Source organism: Oncorhynchus gorbuscha, linkage group LG17, assembly GCF_021184085.1.
Source record: "Oncorhynchus gorbuscha isolate QuinsamMale2020 ecotype Even-year linkage group LG17, OgorEven_v1.0, whole genome shotgun sequence".
NCBI classification, from domain to species: domain Eukaryota; kingdom Metazoa; phylum Chordata; class Actinopteri; order Salmoniformes; family Salmonidae; genus Oncorhynchus; species Oncorhynchus gorbuscha.
The window spans coordinates 7,760,251-7,782,144 of NC_060189.1; the positions used below are offsets into that span (position 1 = coordinate 7,760,251).

A 21,894-nucleotide genomic window follows, 5' to 3' on the forward strand; every position below is an offset into this window, starting at 1 on the left:
TGAAGAGGGTTGCCAAGGGCTTTTGGATTAACGACCCTGTCTGTGATTGCTAAAATTGTTCATTTAAGTGCTCCCGTTTTGTATATGCATTCAAAACATCGACCCACTGTTTGTTCCTCACAGATGTCTAGCTGAAAGGTCAGCTTATTCATGTATTTAATTTTACAAAATTAAAGGGATATGACAACCCTCATACAAATTGAGTCATCGTACCAACCAACAGGAAGATGCCTTGATAAAAGTGAACATCATTTTTTTTTCTAATGACTGATGTGAATGCAAGTAAACATAGTCTAACCTATAAATGATTACAAGTAGTCTGTATCGGCAACAGAAGAACAACCCTTTTTACATAACGATGAGAATAGATGCAGTTTAGTCTTTATTTTTTAAATACTGAAATGATTATACAGTAATGTCATAATTCATTAATACAAATATTGTAATGAAAACGCTTGTTTGTGTGTAAATGCATGGGAAATAATGTTGTTTTATTTGAGAGAGATGGGATTGTTTGGCTTTGGGCTTTTTTTTAAATACACTTTGCCTCTATCAATTGAACCATTGCCTGTATAAGAGATAAAACATGCTATTTATTTAGGTCTATGGTTTTATTATGTTGTATGTGTGAAGCATTAGGTGTGAAGCAATATTCAGTGTCAGGAGGATGAGGATATTTGATAAGGCTTTGAAACGGACTACTAACACACAGGGGCGTCATCGACGAGTGCCCGTAGTCATTTGGAAGGGAGACCCATACTTTCATGGCTGCATGTTAGGCTGCTTCAGTGAGATACGTGTGAGTAGTTTGGACACGTTTTACAGATGATTTTATTGACCTTTAACCGACAAAACAGTGATTTTTACAGAGCTCCCTAGAGAAAACGATACTCTTTCTTAAATTTGATGGTACGTTATATCAAGAACATTTTCTATGTTCTCCAAATCTTTAACAAACGCGAAATAACGCTTTATAACAGAACACAATCACGTGCTAGACCTTGCAATGCGCAATTGACAAACGTCACAAATTATAGCGATTTAATTTGTAAAGTGACAAAACATACACTTTACAACTCAGTAAATGAGTTATCATCTGGCCCACGTTTGCATCAAAACCATTTTACAGTAATGTCGCATACAATGGAGTCGACAGAAATGACGAGGGTGTCAGCGGTAAATACCTCAAACACTTCAGTCAATTCTACCACAGACGAGTTGAAAGAAACTTGTAAACGTAAGAGCGAAGAGAAGGACGACCCAGAGCAAAGTAGTCGTGGAAAGAGACGACGAGGAGGTGGGAAGAAACAACTCCGTACAGGAGAGAGATACATTCCTCCCCCTCAAAAACGCAACCCCGGCGTAAGTTTCAGCAAAGAGCATTTTGATGAAACCACATACTATTTTGAAGGAGGTCTACGCAAAGTGCGCCCATACTACTTCGACTTCAAAACGTACTGCAAGGGACGCTGGATTGGGAAAAGTCTTCTCGAGGTTTTCAGCAGTGAATTCCGAGCTGAGCCGTTGGAGTACTACGTTATGGCTTCCAAACTAGGACGCATCCGACTCAATGAAACCCCAATGGATGACCTCTCTGTAACACTCAGGGTGAGTTCAATCTTTGTCTCTGACTATGTTGGCTTGAATTAGATGGATGCTGATTATGTTGCCTTGAATTAGATAAAACAGTCTATCTAACTTTGTCCCTAAATTGTTTTAAAAAATCTGTGCAGAATAAATATTATCAGACCTGTCTTTTCCACCCTCAGAACAATGACTTCCTAAGGAATACAGTGCATCGCCATGAGCCACCTGTAGTTGGACGGCCACTGGAGATTTTGAAGATAATGGGGAGGTTTTGGTAGTTGACAAGCCAGCCTCGATGCCAGTTCATCCTTGTGGGCGCTTCCGTCACAACACGGTCATTTTCATCCTGGGAAAGGAACGGGGCATATGTGGCCTTCACACTGTGCACCGGCTGGACCGCCTAACATCTGGGGTGCTGCTCTTCGCCCGGACTTTGGAAGTGTCCCAGAAACTGGATGTGTTGGTGCGAGACAGACAGGTAAGACATCCTCTAGTCCAGTGTGCACCAATCAATCGAAAAGGAACATTGTGTTTCCTGATTATATTTATTTTTTTAGTCACTTATCCTAGAAATCTGGTCATCAGTTTGGATTAAATAGGGCCTCAAGTATAATCTCTCTCGGAGAGGGAACATAAAATATACTTTATTAAAGTTTGATATAAGTGACTGATAGTCTGTCATCTTTTACAGCTGGAGAAGGAGTATGTCTGTCGAGTGGAAGGGGAGTTCCCAGAGGGTGAGATCATCTGTGAGGAGCCCATCCTGGTGGTCTCCTTCAAGGTGGGACTGTGCAGAGTGCATCCTAAAGGCAAGGATTGCCGCACAGTCTTCCAAAGGCTCAGCTGGAACGGCCACTCCAGTGTAGTGCGTTGCCTCCCTCTCACTGGCCGCACTCACCAGATTCGTGTCCACCTCCAGTTCCTGGGCTACCCCATCCTCAACGACCCTGTCTATGGCTCCTCTGCTTGGGGTCCCCAAAGGGCAAAGGGAGGCCTGATGGGCATGAGCGACGATGAGCTTCTCAAAGCGATTCTGGAGGAACATCGTTTGAAGGAGAGTCTTCATCTCCTAGACATCCCAGATGAGGGACTGGTACAGGTGAGCAATGTGCAGACTGATGCTCAGACACCTCAGCCAGAGCTGTTGCCACGTGTTTGCAATTCTGTTTCAAGTGACTGTACACAGAGTGACGTAGAACAGAGTGCAATTCAGGTCCACAGCAGTCCAGCCTTACCCGGTACAGTACCCGGACAAGCTGATGAAAATGATGATCAAACGGAATCTTCTCACTTAGCTGCTACAAACACGAAAGACCCTCTGTGTAGCGAGTGTAAGATTGTCCGTCCGGACCCCACCGAGAAGGAGCTCATCATGTACCTCCATGCGTTGCGCTATAAAGGACCAGACTTTGAATATTCAACTCGCCTACCTGACTGGGCCAAGGATGACTGGATTGAAGACTAAGGCACTATAGGGATGTTGTACAACAGAAGTGCAGGCAGTGTACTATGTGATGTGCCCAATAGGATGTAAAATATCACTATTGTTATTTTGTTGCAGTGTCTTTGGACACTTGGTGAACCAAGCTCGGTTGTTAGTTCTATGGCTCACGGTTCTGTAAATCATGAATAATTCTGTTTTTAAATTGTATAATTCATTTCCCTCTGACTCACGTTAAGGAATATATTACTTTGGACCATATAGTTTCCATTGGACTCTATGCCAGGAAGATGTTTATCTATGATTTCTTTCAACAGCCCTTCTAATTGAAAACCAAATAAACATTTTCATAAAGTTTGACAATGAAATGTTATTTTCATGGCATTGAATAAAACAACCCATTCTGCAGGAAAAATAAACATTTTTTAAATTTTATTTTTTAACTTTCCACCATGTGAAAATGAGTACAAGTACCGTGTTATCTCTGGTTTTAATAGTCATTGCAACCTTTCTGTTTTCTCTGCTCCTCAAAAGCCTAAAGTTAAGTTCTATCATTCTTTTCTCTAAGGCAGGTTATTTCAAAAGCTCATCCAAGACTTATGATCACTGAATGTTGTCAAAAGGAAACCCTTTTGGATAAGACAACTTCAAAATAACCCTGCTTGTAGGCACATTTTACAATTCTTGTCAACATTAATTTTTGCAGTCATTTCATCAAACCACAATTAAACCCTTAATACATACATTATTCTGGGTTGTGGTTTGAACCAAAAATACAACTCCAACTATTGTAAAGGATAATCCCTTTCACATAAAACACATTTACATTTTCTTAATGGAAAAACGACTGTTGCAAAGATTTGGCACATGCTGCACATTGTACACCATGATCCATAGACTGCATGTGTTCTGTCAAGGCAAACACGCATATATATATTTAATCTGATGCTCCAGCAGGTGGTGAAATGTAGTGACGGCTGCTCTGCGGCTGTAGAACTACAATTTGATTACTCAGTCAAGCCTTAGTAGAGATCGTGTTACTCTACATAGAACGCTGATTCTACATTTCTTTGAACCGTGCTGTGAAGCTGGTTATCTACAAGTCATGTTTAATGATGGAAGGAGCCACTAAGCTGGTAAAAATCACCTTTGTCTGATTCAGGCCTGCCAATACATCAGTTGGTTTCATGTACAAGACCTTCATTCTTTCATTATCAAAGGATAAGGCTCACTATATACATCTGCAGTGCATCTGCAGCTCCCTACTGTAAGTGTATAACAGTGCTGTTCAGGTCCCCTTAATAATTAATACACACAGAATTGTCTTAAGTCACCAAATTAATGTTACATTTCTTGGCATTTGACTTTGTACAACAGCAATGAGTGTTGTACATTCTGACAGTGAAGTGGTTTACAAAAATGTTTTTTTTTTTTTTTAATTACACACAATTTCTGATCTACTTGTAGTGATGTAATTTACATCAGCATGTTATATGTCTTGTTTTGATGGTGGGTGCGTGGAATACATAGCTCAAACAAAAGAGCCCCTTCCCTCACATCTAAAAAAAAAATGTATTTTTAAATTATTTTAAAGTGTTCAAATGACATTATTGTCTAAGAATCTATCCAGACTGTGGATATAGATCAGTGTAATACAGTCGAATAACTAGAAGGTCAGTGATTATCCAACTTCCAGTGTGTCCAGCTGTGAATTTTCCAAAATGTGTAAATCCATTACAAACGTAACATTCTGCCGTTTCTGACTGAGCTAATCAAGCTGACTGATGATGAACCGAACACTTCTGCATGCTTGGGTTAGACATATCTTTTGAAATCTAATTCAGCTTGTATCTTCCCTCTGCCCATCTCGTTTGATCCATACATCAGGCAAATCTGGTTTACTGTTTGGCAACATCACTGGTCCTTCACTCTGGCTCGTACGGCCCCTCCCACACCCCGGAGAGGCTGTCTCATACGTGGTCTCTCTCAGGGAGAGACGTAGGGTGTCTCTCTTTCCGTTAAGGTGCCCTGGTTGTGGTTCCAGTTCTCCCTCTGCTTCAATAGAAGTCTGTTGGTTTGAGGGTCCAGGTTCAATGTCACTCAGGCAAGTCTCATTGGAATCCTCTAGCCCGTCAAATGAACTCTGAGATGACAGGAGGCGTTTGTGAGGGTGATGCTTAAAGGTGCTATTAGGGGCCTCGTCCTTTGAGAGGGATGGCTGGTAAATTGTTTCTATTGTTTGACTAATGATGGTGTCCTCCATGCTGGAGGAAGAGGACAGCGATACGTTCCAGTGCTTGATGCCAGCAGACTGTCCTCTGCACGTCTTGCACAAGAGCCTTTCCTTAGTCAGGTCACCTTGAGCTACTACAGGCCTTAGGGTGTTTTCTTTATATGGGGAAGAGGTCTGCAAAGCTGGGGGTGGGTGACAGCCTTTGTGGTGCCTCCCACAGAGCTCTTCACTATCTGCCTCAATGTTGCTCCTCTCCACATCCCTCCTGGGACTCAGTCCACCGAACTGGATGTCATCGGAGAGAACCGAGGGTCTGTTGGAGAGCTTACTAGTACACGTGCTGTTCTCAAAGCTGTCACTCAGCTGACAGGCCAATGGCTGAAGCTCATACTGCTCGGGTTCCCTTCCGCCCTCTACCTGTCGTTGTCTTTGACGCTGATGGTTCGGGTAAAGGTAATTACCCTCGTCTTTATTGAAATTCCTTCGAACTCTTGATCTTCCAAAAGCTCCGTTTGCTGCGCAGGTTGACGACCTAGGTTCTGCTGCTGAGCAGGAGGGTAGACTTTCAGTCCCCGGTTCAGATGAACATGGCAACGTTATTTTCCCACAGTTCTTTTGAGGACCGAAAAAGCAGCATAGGGATTGGAAAAAGAAAGTGGCAAATCCACATGCTACACATTTCACCAGCAATAAGAAAATCCCCAGCTTTCTGAACAACAAGGCAGTAGTAGGGAGCATGGCGATGCCCACACAGCAGAAGGCCCCGGATCCTATTGCTACAGGACAGCTCATTCTTTTCAGAGAATGTGCAACTCTTCCAATTCTATCAGAGTGTGGAGCTGAATTATATGATATGCAGTAGTTGGCTAAAAAGTCGACAGACAGCCCAGCAGCAGCTGATATGAAGAGTGCCTCCACACCACTAAGCTGCCATTCTAGAAGGACCAGGAGGCCGATGGTGACAAAAACACTTCCTCCAACAGCAGCAGCGCCATAAATACTCAGTGGAATATTCCATGTGGTCAGAAGAAGCAAGACAAATGCTAGAGCTACAGAGAACCCAGTGACCACAAGGGTTTCTGAGCTTAGACATTGTTGCAAGTCAAATAGTGTCAACTGGCTCACAAACCACCCTTCCTTTAGTCCCAGTGGTGCGCCAGACATTTCACCATTAAACCATGACACAATATCATTATAGAAAAGGGTGGTGTGACTAAAGTTGTAGCTATAGCGGTGCGTAGTTCTAAATACCATTACCAGGGCTGCTATTCGACCATCTGCCTCAAAATGTAGGCCTCCAACCTCGGACACATAGCCCTCTGCATGCCGCTCGGCCACCATCATGCTCAGGCATTGTTCAAAAACACCCGGTGGGTAAGGAAAGGGAATATCGTTGCAGCAAAACTGTAAGGCGTCCTCACTCTCTGAGCATCGTCGGATAGACACCCAGTGTATGAGTTGCTCGACAATACAGACGTTGTCTGTTGAGCCTTCGTTTTCAGATGATGATGATGACGGTAAATAAAAACTTTGGTTTTGAACTCTTCCGCACAAGTCTCTCAACCACACCTGAGCCTCTGGGCTACTCATGTTAAACTCTGGATCCATAACTAAAGATCCGTTGCTTTTCGGATCAAAGTGATTGCCGTTATCGGTTGGGATGACTCCCCAAACAAGAGTCAATGTAATGAGCTTGTCCTCCCCGTTCACCAGCCGTTCAAACATGAATTGGTGGCGATATTCAGCATCATATCTTTCAAAGGGATGGCTAGAGCGGAATAACTGAGTTGCCCTGTTGTCTAAAGTGGGTAGTCTCATACCAGGGTCTACAACTGAGATGTATGTTCCTCCTGCGGCCAACACTGCGAACCAGCAGACCCAAATGTATCTGAACTTGACCACTCCACATGGGAGGATTTTCAGGAAAAGTAAATTGGAGGTGTCGGACAGTCCTCGCTTCAACCCTCGTAGCTTCTGACCCAAGGTGAAGAGGCACCGCTTTCGCGAGCTTGTGTCCCAGAACCCGCCAATACTTTTTGTGCAGCAAGGCTTCCATGCCTGTGCAGTAACAGAGGCTGAGGCAGGCACAGTGTAGCGCTCGCGTAATATGAGCGAGCTGGGCAGCCACGCAAGGGCGGAAAAAGTACAGATTAAGGAAGCCGTTCCCAGGTACACAGCAAAGCATCTGACTGCCGTGATGCTGCTCAGGAACCCAGAAAAGAACGTGGCACTAGAAGTCAGGCCTGATGCCAATATCAAATATCCGACCTCTTGGAGAACTCTATTGACTCTTATCTCTAGAGAAACGGGTGGATTCTGGGATAGTTGTAGATTCCAGAAATCAATGAAAGTGAAGGCGTGGTTAGAACAACTACCAAACAGGATGAAAGCTGAAGCTAAGTTGAGGAAAGGGAAGAATGTCAGCTGAAAAACCACTTTGTAGAAGAAATAGGAAGTCAAGAGAGAACCCACAATTGCAACTAAAGACAGAACTGATAGGAAAAGAGACTGCAAATAAAGGGCTATGGTGAGGAACAGCGAAACTACAGCCAGAACAGGGTAGATGGAGTCCCTAGCCAGGTAATACTTGAAAAGCTTTTGCTTGATGCCTAGGTCCATTCCTGTAATAGTAGTGTTCTTGTATGTAAGCTCACGACCTTCAAGGCTGTTCATGTATATCTCCATCAAGTGATCTCCTTTTTCAACCGGTAGAAACAGGAGACTATATTTCAGTGAGGGGACCTGATATTCTATTGTCTGTGGCCCTAGGAAGTCCTTATCAACCAGGTAATGCAATATCTGGAATACGGCACGAGAGTGTTTGCACCGAGTCGGCACGGATGCACAGTTGCCTTGCGAGCCCCTCTCTGCGCAATATGCCACCAGCCTTCCATCGTGGTAGTATGGGGCGCAATAGCGTAGTAGGCTCAGACTCTCTGACACCTGCACAGAGGTCAGGCTGAGACAGGATGAGGCATTGCTGAGAAGTGCCAAGTAGTTTCCCAGTGACCAACTTGGACAGCACCCGCCCCTGATTATGGCACCGTCCACTTCCAATCGGATATGTTGCTTGCAGAGATCTTGGAAGTGTGGTTGTGAACGAATCTGAAACATGGAGAAGAGAAGTTTGGCAGTTACACACTTCTGTTGACTTATTCTCCCTTTACCAATGGCAATATCAATGTAATTGATGTTCCATATATCTTTTTATTACAAGAGTAAATTGAAATGAACAGATTTTATAGCAACTTTTCACATAACTTATTTCCATCTACCAGCTAATGGGGATCAATAACACCTTTTTTTGTTCTCTTTCAAATACATATAAATGTTTTAAGATGTGCGCTATCAGTGCCTGCCAAGTTCTGTAGCCCAGAAAGGTATTTGATTTGAGTTGGCTCCCTGATTTCGTGGTCTGGTTGGTAATGCTGGATATATGGCATATATGATATATGATGTTTAAGATGCACGTTTAAGATAAGACCTACCCTGGCCTGCTCCATCTCGCACATGGAGTAGATCGCCTTCAGGCTCCAAAGACTGGCAGAGTTTCCAGAGCGGAAGACAAGCTGGGCGTAGCGTTCTCCTGTGATGTCACAGATGGAGTCAAGAACATGGCACCCCTAAACAAAGACTGTCCTCAGTCTTCACTTACAAAAATGTATCTAGAGGGATTGCTTATGTTTTGCTCATAACTGAAAGCGAACACTGGAATGATGAACTAGCTCGTCAATACCCAGATTTTTGATTGATACATTATGGGTATGTTTCCTGCTAAATTTTTAGGAACATTTCTTTAGTAGCAGAGAGACATGTTAGTAGCCTACCTGGAGCATCACAGAGGAATGTGTCTTGGGCCGAACCCCTGTCTAGCATTCTTTTAGACCGTTGCCTGGACGACTGTTCCTGGCTCCCACCGGCATCCCCTCCGCTACCATCTCCATAGCTTCATAAAATAAACACGAACACAACAAAATTATACATGAGACATCTAGACAATTCATATCAATCACACAGGCAATAGCTAAATCAGTACCCCACGCAACAATGGACATATGGACTCCTATACAATTATCCAGCATTTTTTAATCGTAGCTATACTATATCATGTGCAAGTGTAACCCTGTTCCATCTCTATCGTGCCCCTGAACTGAAAGATGCCAAATTGTAGCCTGTTTTAGTGAGTAATTATAATCTGGGGCTGAGTGAACGCAATGTCCCATGGTTCTACTCTGTTGTGGCAGCCATTTTGTGCAGGGCTCTCTGTGTGTGGTGGAGAGCTCCTCCGGTTTTAGCACAGTACCTCCCAGCTGTCTTGTCTTTGAGGTGTTGCGGTATCAGAGACAGTGTGTTTCCAGGCCCTGTGTTCTGTTGAAGCTTGGCTAAGGCAGACTGTCGCACCCCGATGTATGTTCCTCGAGGCTCAAAGCCCTGCATTAAAAACATCAAAGTCAACGGAACAACATGTGACGACAGCCGAAGCAGGAAAACAATGCACTGAATTCATTTACATGAGAAATATGTACGCCTAATGCTGACTGTTTGGCCTACAGTAGGTGAATAAAGACTGATTTAGATGCGAAGGTTTAGTGACATACTATAATGGATGCTTTGAAAATGGATAGTGACATTGTACATGCAGTGTTGATTGATATAGCGTTGTCTTCAATATTATTCCAGATGATTTTTTTTTACCCTGGTCTCTGCCATGGTCATTACATGTTGATCGCCATGAGTGTAACTGTACACATTTATTACACACATGGTAATTCAATTAGTTTATTTAACTATTCTTGACTGTTCATTATACCTGCAATTGCACTGATATGGCTACACTTGTATTTCTTGAGCTGACAAGATGAAATGTTTTGAGAGATCTGCCGGGTCTACTTTATTTACGGCGGCTTTTCAAGAGGCAGGAACGAGCTAAAAACAAAATGGGTTTACAGTAGCATTCGGTTTGACAGGAAGTTGGCAGAGACCGCGACAGTGCTGCAGAGAGAAGCACTCACCATGAGCGGGTCAGAGAAGTCTGGCATGGGACCAATCAACAGGCCGGCTAGGGAACATCCCAGGAGGGCCGCTGCACACCCGACGAGCACCGCCAGAGGATACCTCACTACCACCTGGGAGTAACTGTCAAGAAAATGCCACAGGAAAAGAGGATCTCAGTGACACTTATCTCTAACGGGCTTTGCATAGTTAAAGGACTGTACTGTGTGTCTCACTCGGTGGGTGTGCTAGGAAAGTCTAATGGTTCAAGTATTTTTCAGTTAAGTACAACATTTAACATTAAATTTCAAGACGTTGGTCACCAGTACTCATATTTAGAGTTATGCAATGCTATTGTGAGCTTACGACCATGTTGTATAGCTTAATGAAATACTATTTTGAGCTTAGAACCATGTTGTATAGCTTAATGAAATACTATTTTGAGCTTAGAACCATGTTGTATAGCTTAATGAAATACTATTTTGAGCTTAGAACCATGTTGTATAGCTTAATGAAATACTATTTTGAGCTTAGAACCATGTTGTATAGCTTAATGAAATACTATTTTGAGCTTAGAACCATGTTGTATAGCTTAATGAAATACTATTTTGAGCTTAGAACCATGTTGTATAGCTAAATTAAAGACTAAAAATATATTTTTGTCCTAATTACTGCCATGCACTGTGCACATTAAGGATGCAATGGAAATTGTAGGTCATTTTGCTGTTACACAATCATCTTGTTGTCGTGGATACTGACTTTCTAGGGATCCAGTAGAGTCCGTCATTCCTAAAATAGACAAATAATTCTGCGTCATTGACCTTTTTATAATTTTTACATGATAATTATGCTTGTGTACAGCATACGGAATACAGACCTGACTGTGACCACATGATGCTGTTTGGACTTCTGGGTGCCACCGCCGTCATGGGAACCGTGCAGCCAGTGGCAGCGGACAGCGTTGTGACAGGAAGGAACATGGGAGGGGCTGCAGCTGCGACCTGTCTTGACAGCGCTTGTCGAGCAGTCGGTTTGAGGAGGACCCACAGTGATTGGATGCGACTCCAGACAGGCTTTGCCTTTGATTGGCTTGTGATGGCCACAACAGTGACATTGTCGGTGCTGCTGTGAATGGTAGGTGCATCCCTGGGAGACTTGGTGGTAGAGCTGGGAGGAGGCGGAGGAGGAGGGTCTGGGGAGGCTGCAGCTGTCAGACTGGTCCCCTTCGGTTTGGATCCGAGTGGCCTGGGCCTCCGGGCACACACTGTCAGGAGGACACAGTGACACCTCCGGTATCTCACTGTGAAAAGACAGAGGGGGGGAAAGTGTATTTATTTATAACCCCTACGGTTGCAGTGTTTGTCATTGTCAAATGTACACCAGAATTTTCGATAATCAATGTTTCAGCTCAGCGGCTTCCCCGGGTGCAACAGTTTTTTACTAAGCCTTGAGTAGGTAAACCTAATGATTCGTGTAAGGGGTGACTTCCAATGTATTGTTGCGTTGTGTTTTGAAACCCAATTTGGCAAACTAAATTAATTAGGTAAGGAATGACATCTAAAGTATTGTTTCGTTGCTCGAAGGCCCAATTAGTCCAAGAGATGCTCCATCTGCCCTGTCTGTGTTTCAGCATCCAAAAGAGAGTCCTGTTGATGGAGACTGCAGTGGATCTGATGAGGAATGACTCCCGTTTATGGAAGAAATACATTGCACAGATGTTATGGGTTAAGTTATGTGCTTTTCTTCCTCATGTTTTCACTAAAGAGCAGGACATAGACTATACACAATGAAACTCTGCTGACTATCAGCGAGAGAGAGCTGACTACGTTAACCACTATTAGTAATTGCGTTAGGCCTAATGACAAGTGACGTTTATAAACCGGAATCCTTATTTACTGAACTGTAAATAATATTGAATTCCCGTTATTACAATACTCTATAGCAGGGGTATTCAACTCTGAACCTACGAGGTTCGGAGACAGCTGGTTTTCTGTTCTGCCTGATAATTAATTGCACCCACCTAGTGTCCCAGGTCTAATTAAGAGGGGAACAATGAAAAAATGCAGTGGAACTGACTTCGAGGTCCAGAGTTGAGTTTGCGGGCTCTATAGTATGACTGAATTAAACAAGGCAACTGTAAACATGTCATCCCCCAACGAATGATGCAACGTCCCCCCTTGGGCCAATTGAGATATCGCATGTGACTAATACATTTCAGGTCATTACTATAGCTCCCGCCTTGGGCCAATCAGTGCAATTTAACAAAAAATGCCAGATCTCGATGGCAAGACTCATCCATCATTCACCCAAGTTTAGTCAAAATTGGCCCAGTGCTGTCTGAGATATTGCCTGTGACAAAAGGAAACATATCCACAGTTCCCTCCCCGATTTCATTGTGGGGGACGACCAGACATTTATGTGCACAGTCTAATTTCAATCTGACTCCAATTAAAGGGTCAAATGACGTTATGGGTTGTTTTTCCAGACCTGGTCGTCTGGGTGGACTGAGACGCCACTTCTTTGATCCCCATCACCTCATCGCCAAGGCGACGGGGTAAGTAAACAGAGAGCAGTACTTGAGGGCTTTATTTGCATTTCCAACCACCGGGGGAGAGATAGGTGGGCAGCAAATTCATCACAACTCGACTGTGTGCCATTGGGCATTTCAAAATGTAGCTGTATTAATCATTTTTAAAAAGTGTCTAAAGATGTATCGGTCTCTTAAAAGATTGGAGTCAATTTCTCAAACCTTCGTAGTGGTTCCACTCAAATCACCCCGTCAAGATGACCATTTATGGCAGGGGGAAAAAATATGTTGCTGTTGGTTGGCTGATGCGTCACCATCTTACTTCTGAACTTACTCAGGTGAAAGCACTATTTATTTGCTGTCCAATTAGAAGTTGCCATGTACCCCTCAGCTGACACATCACAAGCTGCGCAGAGCACTGACGGCAGCATGATGGGGGCTTCTGTGCTGCCCACCGCACTCCTTAGGACTGTGTTACTGCAGTGGTAAACTCTGGTATTCACTGCTTCTCATTGACCACTTTTAATAGAGCTAGGTCATGCTTGCAAAGCTAGGCAATTAGTGGATCCAGTTCATTATCGAACAGAGTAGTTACAAAAAATACCTCCAGCTGGGCGTTACGAGCCCCCTGCATGCAAGCTACGTAATCAAACAACGATCGCCTGAGATATTGCCAATCTCTCAAATATGATTTGACATGGGAAATGTTCTATCAAAGGTTGATATGACATTGTATTTCAGTCTAAACAGGGTGTTACTATGCTGATACTCTGCTACATTGCATTCGTGTCATACTATCGGCCAGCACCACCATCGGTGGAACAGAGCTGTGCATTTTGCTAAACGTTGATATTACCTCGTATTTAGGTCTAAAGGTACTTTCATGTTTGGCCCCCCGTACTACTACTGGTGGCCTGTTTAATGATTTTATGGAGATGGAATTAGCAAGCACGTTGTTCATGAGGGAACCATCTCAGTGTTTGTCCTTTGTTTGAACCGACACGATGTACCAGGGGGGGTCGTGTTCAGTAGTAGCGTACACCATAGCAAAACGTTCATGATCTCCCGCCATGTTATCTTAAGGTGTGTATGATGTGGAGTAACATCCAGAAATACATTGGTGTCCGAAGTGGGATTCTCTGCTTACTAGGTTTCACATAATTTAACCACTCTCTTGGTTTCACATCATTAAACCACTCTCTTGGTTTCACATAATTTAACAACTCTCTTGGTTTCACATCATTTAACCACTCTCTTGGTTTCACATCATTTAACCACTCTCTTGGTTTCACATCATTTAACCACTCTCTTGGTTTCACATCATTGTACTGGTGCAGCCGTCTTCATCGACCTGGCCAAGGCTTTCAACTATGTCAATCACCATATTCTTATCAGTAGCCTCGGTTTTTCCAATGACTGCCTTGCCTGGTTCACCAACTACTTTGCAGACAGAGTTCAGTGTGTCAAATCGGAGGGCATGTTGTCCGGTCCTCTGGCAGTCTCTATGGGGGTGCCACAGGGTTCAATTCTTGGGCCGAATCATTTCTCTGAATAAATCAATGATGTTGCTCTTGCTGCGGGCGATTCCCTGATCCACCTCTACGCAGACGACATCATTCTGTATACTTCCGGCCCTTCCTTGGACACTGTGCTATCTAACCTCCAAACGAGCTTCAATGCCATACAACACTCCTTCCATGGCCTCCAACTGCTCTTAAACGCTAGTAAAACCAAATGCATGCTTTTCAACCGTTTGCTGCCTGCACCCGCACGCCCGACCAGCATCACCACCCTGGATGGTTCCGACCTAGAATATGTGGACATCTATAAGTACCTAGGTGTCTGGCTAGACTGTAAACTCTCCTTCCAGACTCATATCAAACATCTCCAATCTAAAAATCAAATCTAGAGTCGGCTTTCTGTTCCGCAACAAAGCCTCCTTCACTCACGCCACCAAACTTACCCTAGTAAAACTGAATATTCTACCGATCCTCGACTTCGGCGATGTCATCTACAAAATAGCTTCCAATACTCTACTCAGCAAACTGGATACAGTTTATCACAGTGCCATCCGTTTTGTTACTGAAGCACCCTATACCACCCACCACTGCGACCTGTATGCTCTAGTCGGCTGGCCCTCGCTACATATTCATCGCCAGACCCACTGGCTCTAGGTCATCTACAAGTCCATGCTAGGTAAAGCTCCGCCTTATCTCAGTTCACTGGTCACGATGGCAACACCCACCCGTAGCACGCGCTCCAGCAGGTGTATCTCACTGATCATCCCTAAAGCCAACACCTCATTTGCCGCCTTTCGTTTCAGTTCTCTGCTGCCTGTGACTGGAACGAATTGCAAAAATCGCTGAAGTTGGAGACTTTTATCTCCCTCACCAACTTCAAACATCTGCTATCTGAGCAGCTAACCGATCGCTGCAGCTGTACATAGTCTATCGGTAAATAGCCCACCCTATTTTACCTACCTCATCCCCATACTGTTTATATTTATTTACTTTTCTGCTCTTTTGCATACCAGTATCTCTACCTGTACATGACCATCTGATAATTTATCATTCCAGTGTTAATCTGAAAAATTGTAATTATTTGCCTACCTCCTCATGCCTTGTGCACACAATGTATATAGACTCTTTTTCCTACTGTGTTATTGACTTGGTAATTGTTTACTCCATGTGTAACTCTGTTGTCTGTTCACACTGCTATGCTTTATCTTGGCCAGGTCACAGTTGTAAATGAGACCTTGTTCTCAACTAGCCTACTGGGTTAAATAAAGGTGGGGAAAAAAAAGAAAAAAATTAAGCACTCTCTTGGTTTCAGATCATTTAACCACTCTTTTGGTTTTACATAAATTGAACCACTCTCTTGGTTTTACATCATTTAATCACTCTTAGTTTTACATCATTAAACCACTCTCTTGGTTTCACAGTATTAAACCACTCTCTTGATTTTACATAATTTAACAACTCTCTTGGTTTCACAGCATTTAACAACTCTCTTGGTTTTACATCATTTAACAACTCTCTTGGTTTTACGTCATGTAACCACTCTCTTGGTTTTACATCATTTAACAACTCTCTTGGTTTTACGTCATGTAACCACTCTCTTAGTTTTACATCATGTAACCACTCTCTTGGTTTTACATCATGTAACCACTCTCTTGGTTTCACAGCATTTAACAACTCTCTTGGTTTTACATCATGTAACCACTCTCTTGGTTTTACATCATGTAACCACTCTCTTGGTTTTACATCATTTAACAACTCTCTTGGTTTTACATCATGTAACCACTCTCTTGGTTTTACATCATGTAACCACTCTCTTGGTTTTACATCATGTAACAACTCTCTTGGTTTTACATCATTTAACCACTCTCTTGGTTTTACATCATGTAACCACTCTTTTGGTTTTACATCATGTAACCACTCTCTTGGTTTCACAGCATTTAACAACTCTCTTGGTTTTACATCATGTAACCACTCTCTTGGTTTTACATCATTTAACAACTCTCTTGGTTTTACATCATGTAACCACTCTCTTGGTTTTACATCATGTAACCACTCTCTTGGTTTTACATCATGTAACAACTCTCTTGGTTTTACATCATTTAACCACTCTCTTGGTTTTACATCATGTAACCACTCTCTTGGTTTTACATCATGTAACCACTCTCTTGGTTTCACAGCATTTAACAACTCTCTTGGTTTCACATCATTTAACCACTCTCTTGGTTTCACATCATTTAACCACTCTCTTGGTTTAAGATCATTTAACCACTCGCCTAATTATTATGATGCATTTGGTACTTCTCATGCAGAATTGAATATTGACTGTTGTGGTTGGTTTTTGTTGGCTAATGAGTAAGCAGGCATCTGATGCATCATGGGGAAGTTTGACAAGGGTACCTGAGTGTCAGTGGCGGCATATCATCAGGGAGAGTGAGATATGCAAAAAAAAAAACATCTGCAATTCACAAGTGTTTTAATACACACTTGTACATGTATCAAATAGGACAAAATGTATTTTATTTTTTATCATTAATCAAGACCAATATGTAACAGCTTTATGCATTTGCAAAAAAAAACAGTTTTGGAAAGGCACTGCATAGAGTTGTGCAAGAGATGTTACACTGACAACAGTATCTTTCAACTATTACTTCCAGCTTTGTCACTCCCTCCTCCAGTGTCAATAACAGGAGTCTGGCTTATCGTTATGAAAAGGACAGAAAAGTATTTGTATGTGCCTTTTCTGACCAATATACTGAACAAAAATATAAACACAACAATTTTGATGATTTTACTGAGTCACAGTTTCATACAAGAAAATCAGTCCATTTAAATAAATTCATTAGGCCCTAATCTATGGATTTCACATGACTGGGCAGGGGCACAGCCATGGGTGGGCCTGGGAGGACATAGGCCCACCCACTTCGGCGCAAGGCCCACCCATTGGGGATCCAGGCCCAGCCAAACACAATTAGTTTTTCCCCACAAAAGGGCTTTATTACAGACAGAAATACTCCTCAGTTTCATCAGCTGTTACGGTGGCTAGTCTCAGATGATCCCGCAGGTGAAGAAGACAGATGTGGAGGTCCTGGGCTGACGTGGTTACACGTGGTCTGCAGTTGTGAGGCCAGTTGTACATACTGCCAAATTCTCTAAAACGGCGTTGGAGGCGGCTTATGGTAGAGTAATTAACATTAAATTCTCTGGCAACTGCTCTGATGGACATGCCTGAAGTCATCATGCCAATTGCACGCTCCCTCAAAACTTGAGACATCTGTGGCATTGTGTTGTGTGACAAAACTGCACATTTTAGAGTGGCATTTTATTGTCCCCAGAATAAGGTGCACCTGTGTAATGATCATGCTGTTTAATCAGCTTCTTGATATGCCACACCTGTCAGGTGGATGGATTATCTTGGCAAAGAAGAAATGCTCACTAACAGGGATGTAAACAAATCTGTACACAAAATTTGAGAGAAATAAGCTTTTTGTGCTTTAATGGAACATTTCTGGGATATTTCTTTTCGGCTTATGAAACATGGGACCAACACTTTACATACTGTGTTTCTGTTCATTGTAGTTTTTTTTTTGCATTATGAAACACAATTTTCAATATGGCAGACACATGGTCTATAATACTCATCTTCCCATATGGCAGACACATGGTCTATAATGCTCATCTTCCCATATGGCAGACACATGGTCTATAATGCTCATCTTCCCATATGGCAGACACATGGTCTATAATGCTCATCTTCCCATATGGCAGACACATGGTCTATAATGCTCATCTTCCCATATGGCAGACACATGATCTATAATGCTCATCTTCCCATATGGCAGACACCTGGTCTATAATGCTCATCTTCCCATATGGCAGACACATGGTCTATAATGCTCATCTTCCCATATGGCAGACACCTGGTCTATAATGCTCATCTTCCCATATGGCAGACACATGGTCTATAATGCTCATCTTCCCATATGGCAGACACATGGTCTATGATGCTCATCTTCCCATACGGCAGACACATGGTCTATAATGCTCATCTTCCCATATGGCAGACACCTGGTCTATAATGCTCATCTTCCCATATGGCAGACACATGGTCTATAATGCTCATCTTCCCATATGGCAGACACCTGGTCTATAATGCTCATCTTCCCATATGGCAGACACATGGTCTATAATGCTCATCTTCCCATATGGCAGACACATGGTCTATGATGCTCATCTTCCCATATGGCAGACACCTGGTCTATAATGCTCATCTTCCCATATGGCAGACCCATGGTCTATGATGCTCATCTTCCCATATGGCAGACACATGGTCTATAATACTCATCTTCCCATATGGCAGACACATGGTCTATAATGCTCATCTTCCCATATGGCAGACACATGGACTATAATGCTCATCTTCCCATATGGCAGACACATGGTCTATGATGCTCAGCTTTCTTGTCCTCGGTGACCTCTGGAGAAAAAAAAACGGACCCCCCCCTGAATATTAAGTTGAATATTAACTTAAAGCAGAGTTGCCCAACTGGCGGACAGCGGGGCCGGTCATTTTGTTTGTTGGCTGCCTTAAAGAGATACCACAAGATTTTGGGGCGGCAGGGTAGCCTAGTGGTTAGAGCGTTGGACTAGTAACCCGGAAGGTTGCAAGTTCAAACCCCTGAGCTGACATGGTACAAATCTGTCGTTCTGCCCCTGAACAGGCAGTTCCTAGGCCGTCATTGAAAATAAGAATGTGTTCTTAACTGACTTGCCTAGTTAAATAAAGGTAATTGCAGTCATTGCACTAATGCTAGTTAATTAACATTAGCTTGCGAAACTAACTCTAAATTCCTTCATACTGCAGACAGACATATAAAAATGGTTAATCTGACAGAATCTCACATTTATTAACCTTCCTATTCGTAACCTCGTAACCCTGATAGCACAAATCTCAACAAAAATACTTCTACGTAGAACATTTAGGGCCAGTTACCCAGGCACAAATTAGGCCTGGTGCTGGACTGCGGTCCTGTTCTGTGAGCTTGTGTGGCTTACCACTTTGCGGCTGAGCCGTTGTTGCTCCTAGACGTTTCCACTTCACAATAACAGCACTTACAGTTGAATGGGGAAGCAGGGCAGAAATTTGATGAACTGACTTTTTGGAAAGGTGGCATCTTGTGATGGTACCACGTTGAAAGTCACTGAGCTCTTCATTAAGGCCATTCTACTACCATTGTTTGTCTATGGAGATTACATGTCTGTGTGCTCGATTTAATACACTTGTCAGCAACGGGTGTGGCTGAAATAGCCAAATCCACTCATTTGAGGGGAGTTTCCACATACTTTTGTATATATAGTGTATGTCCAATGTTGACGGCTAAACTAAAGCAGGGGCAATGTAGTGACTATTAGTTATCTATCAAAAAACTGGCACGGTGGAGTTTTGCCCAGTGGATTTGTGGTTTCCCCTGGGCCGACCCTACAGTAGGCTATTGTGTCAGCAATGTCGTATGCATATCTGCATTATGCTGACTTGGGAGAGCACAGAGTGAGTGTGTAGCTGAGGAATACCAGATATCTCTGGATCCCGGGAGATTGCCTATTGAAGTGAATGTTAATTGTGGATTGGGTGAATTGACTGCCACACTCAACCTGTTACTGGACTATAACATTTCAATTAAACATACTCTGGGGAGAGATTGGCTGCTATTGTACAGCATTTGAGAACACATTTTACAAATACAAATCAATGTATCTCTCACCCACCAAAAAAAAAACGAGTAAATGAAAGATGGACTTCTTCCTGTTTAGTCTGCTCTTGATTTACAATTCATGTAAGCAGTGGCAGGCACATTTGTACATTATAATAAATACAATATTGAAGAATAGGACTCTGAGAAATCCATAAAATGTATTGCTGTGGTCATCAAGTGCTTACAAATACAAAGAACATTGATATTCATTGACAGACAGATTGATATAGCCTACACTGACATAACGGCAATAATGGCTGGACCAAACACCAATACAAATGTATATTTAATGATAGAGAGGAATAATTTAACAGCCGACTAGACAAACACCGTTCTTTTTCTTTGAGGTGAACAGAGAACGAAAGGCTACGTACCTTTGAAATGTCCCCCTTGCAGGTCTTTCAGTTCTTGGCGAATCCATGACTATACCGTCTGCGCGCTCATCGGTGATAGAGCAAGTATCCATTCTATCAGTTACTTTTCTCCTGTCGGAAATTTCCAATTGGAAAATTAAGGTATTCAGCCTCGTGTTTACTACTTGGAATAGTGAGATCGGTTCTATTGTACAACGGCAAAAAGGGATGGATGGATGTTTGAGTAACCTATCTGCTAAAGCCTGGTTTGCTATTGGTCGACGTGTTGTGATGAGCTCTTCTGCTGTTGACGAGAAGTTTAGACGACCGTGAATAGCACGGGCGCTGTTCAATTGAGGGTGGTGCTGGCCTATACAGTATGACACGGATACAATGTATCGACGATATTGCCTGCATTGTTTTGATTCGTGCGTAGCCCGCTATTCAAAACAATATCTGTTACATTTTTCTCCTCTTCTTAAATATATTATTTACCTTTATATAGAAAGCTGGCAGAATGCCATGAATCTGTAAATCTGAATAATTTATTGTGAATAATACAGTATCAAATCAAATTTGATTGGTAACATCCACATATTTAGCAGATCTTATTGTTGGTGTAGCGAAATGTTTGTATTGTCACATAACTAGCCTATATAACGGGCAACTATCATTTTAGATTAGATTGGCCGAAGCAATCGTTATATTACGCCGTTTTGGTTTAAATACAATACAGAAGACTAAATAAGCTACACCTATTTTTTGTATTTATTATTGTGGCCCCAGAGGGTTAGATTTGGGAAAAACTCTTAGTTTTTCTTCCAAATAGAATTACAGTACTCCATGAATTAAAGTTTAGCTCCAGCTCATATTTTAGAGCCGTTACCTAATTTACCGTCACTGTAGGCATCAGGTGACGACGCTCTTCTGCTGATTAACACTCTGCTGTTCTTTTAATGCAGACAGAAATTGCACCTGGGACCCGAGAGGGAGCGAGTCTGCTCCTTCTTCGGTTACTCTTCATAAAGACATCATGCAGGCTCCTCTGGTGAATGATCAGTGGCACGCCAGCTGGTTTGTGTCTACATATTAATCATAATGCAGACACCTCGTCATCATCACTGATCCCATTAGTATCGGCTGGAGGAAAGAACAATGGTGTGTTTTTTTTTACACTCAGAGGCAACCATTGGAAAAATTGGTTGAAAATACCAACGTATTCTGCCACGGGGACACAGTCTGAAATCATCATTTATCAACAACTTGCCTATGTGTCAAAACATTTGATTTAGATGCAAGCAGTTCCTTTTCTAGAGAAACCATTACTTTTTTTTGTTAGCTAGCAATTTTAGTTTTGACTAAAACATTTCAAATATGCCTACAGAGTAGCATATTATGTCAAGAGCCCATTGATGTATCTCACATTTAGATGTACATGTTCCAAACAGTTCCTTTTTCTTTCTTTCGAGAAACAATCAATTAGCTCCAAAG

General features: G+C 42.6%; 2 protein-coding genes across 2 annotated transcripts; one reads left to right on the plus strand and one right to left on the minus strand.

Annotated features, from left to right (window-relative positions):
- Positions 1-704: 704 nt before the first annotated feature.
- rpusd2 (RNA pseudouridine synthase domain containing 2) lies at positions 705-3,446 on the plus strand. Its single transcript, XM_046309238.1, has 3 exons — positions 705-1,608; positions 1,770-2,065; positions 2,279-3,446. Exons 2-3 carry the CDS (start codon positions 1,883-1,885, stop codon positions 3,050-3,052), a joined length of 957 nt encoding a protein of 318 aa, XP_046165194.1. The 5' UTR covers positions 705-1,608; positions 1,770-1,882; the 3' UTR covers positions 3,053-3,446.
- On the minus strand, positions 3,421-20,744 carry disp2 (dispatched homolog 2 (Drosophila)). The gene is made up of 8 exons (XM_046309237.1): positions 20,425-20,744; positions 11,131-11,553; positions 11,013-11,042; positions 10,274-10,397; positions 9,565-9,692; positions 9,089-9,207; positions 8,750-8,847; positions 3,421-8,366 (listed from the first exon to the last, which is right to left on the minus strand). Exons 1-8 carry the CDS (start codon positions 20,514-20,516, stop codon positions 4,869-4,871), a joined length of 4,512 nt encoding a protein of 1,503 aa, XP_046165193.1. The 5' UTR covers positions 20,517-20,744; the 3' UTR covers positions 3,421-4,868.
- Positions 20,745-21,894: the final 1,150 nt, after the last annotated feature.